The sequence below is a fragment of the Eimeria mitis genome, genomic scaffold (assembly GCF_000499745.2).
Source record: "Eimeria mitis Houghton genomic scaffold, Emh_scaff10933, whole genome shotgun sequence".
Lineage (NCBI taxonomy): Eukaryota > Apicomplexa > Conoidasida > Eucoccidiorida > Eimeriidae > Eimeria > Eimeria mitis.
In genome coordinates, this window is record NW_024011833.1 from 1 (window position 1) to 1110 (window position 1110).

Consider the following 1110-nt stretch of genomic DNA (forward strand, 5'->3'; position numbering starts at 1 on the left):
GAAGCAGCAGCAGCAGCAGCAGCGAGAGCTCCTCGGCTGAGAGTGGCGACGACAGCAACCGTAGCCCCGGACAGAAGTCTAGCAGCAGGAGCCCTCTTCGCCGCCGCCGCCGCAACAGCAGCAGCAGCAGCGACAACAGCAGCAGCAGGAGCATCTTGGTGATTGTGCTGGAGGAGTTGGAGGCATTTTCACCGCGAGTTCTTTCGCAGTTGCTGCTGCTGCTGTCGCTGCTGCGGTCTGAGCATGGGGTCCCCGTGATGGTGCTAGCATCTGCTGCAGCGTCTGCTGTTGCTGTGCAGCAGCTGCTGGAGCCTGAAGCGTTGAGGCTGCTGCAGCTCGATGCAGCAGTGCTGCTGCGTCCGTCTGCTGTACACGATGCGCTGCTGCAGCTGCTGCTGTGCTGCCCCGCAAGCAGCCTCTTTGTGTTGCCTGCAGCAGCTATAGAAGAGCTTCAGGAGTTGCTGCTGGACCAGGGCGCCTCCGTGCTGCAGCTGCTGCGCATCTCGCGGATGCTACTCTACAAATTCTTTGCTGATCACCCCTTCTCTTACCTTGCCCTGGATGCACGCGCTGTGGCTGCTGCAGGCAGCGACAGCAAGGACGGGAGCAGCAGCAGCAACAGCAGCAGCAACAACAGCAGCAGCAGCAGCAGCAAAGATCATGCCGCCGCTGCTACTGGTGCAGCAAATGCAGCAGGTGTTGCTGCTGCTGCTGCTGCATCTAACTCTAAGGCAGACCTTGAGGTGGTCGAGAGAAGGCTGGCACTGTTGGCTGCTGCTGTCCTGACACCGCAGCAGGAGGAGGTGCTGCTGCAGCAGATGGCGAAGTTTCGGCTGCTGCATGCGCAGTTGCGCGCAACAGCCGCAGCAAAGCTCGAATCTCCTTGCTGCAGAGCATGGAAAATGCAGCGCCAGCAGCAGCAGCAGCAGCAGCAACAACAGCAACAACAGATGCCGCAGCAGGAGGGATGCAGCAAGACCCCAACATGCGCACCCATAAGAAGGGCGCTCTCGATGCTCCAGCATTGGTGGGATTCTTCAGGTTTATCTGCAGCAGCAGACGAGCAGCAGCAGCTAAGCCGGCGCCGTGCTGCACTGCAGCAGGAGGTGC

The 1110-nt window shown here is 60.5% G+C and overlaps 1 protein-coding gene across 1 annotated transcript; it reads left to right on the plus strand.

The window, feature by feature from the left end:
• Window positions 1–257: 257 nt before the first annotated feature.
• On the plus strand, window positions 258–1077 carry EMH_0099910 (uncharacterized protein; the record flags this gene model as incomplete). Its single annotated transcript, XM_038022131.1, has 2 exons — window positions 258–847; window positions 1023–1077. The coding sequence occupies 2 exons, from the start codon at window positions 258–260 to the stop codon at window positions 1075–1077; spliced, it is 645 nt and encodes a 214-aa protein (XP_037877985.1).
• Window positions 1078–1110: the final 33 nt, after the last annotated feature.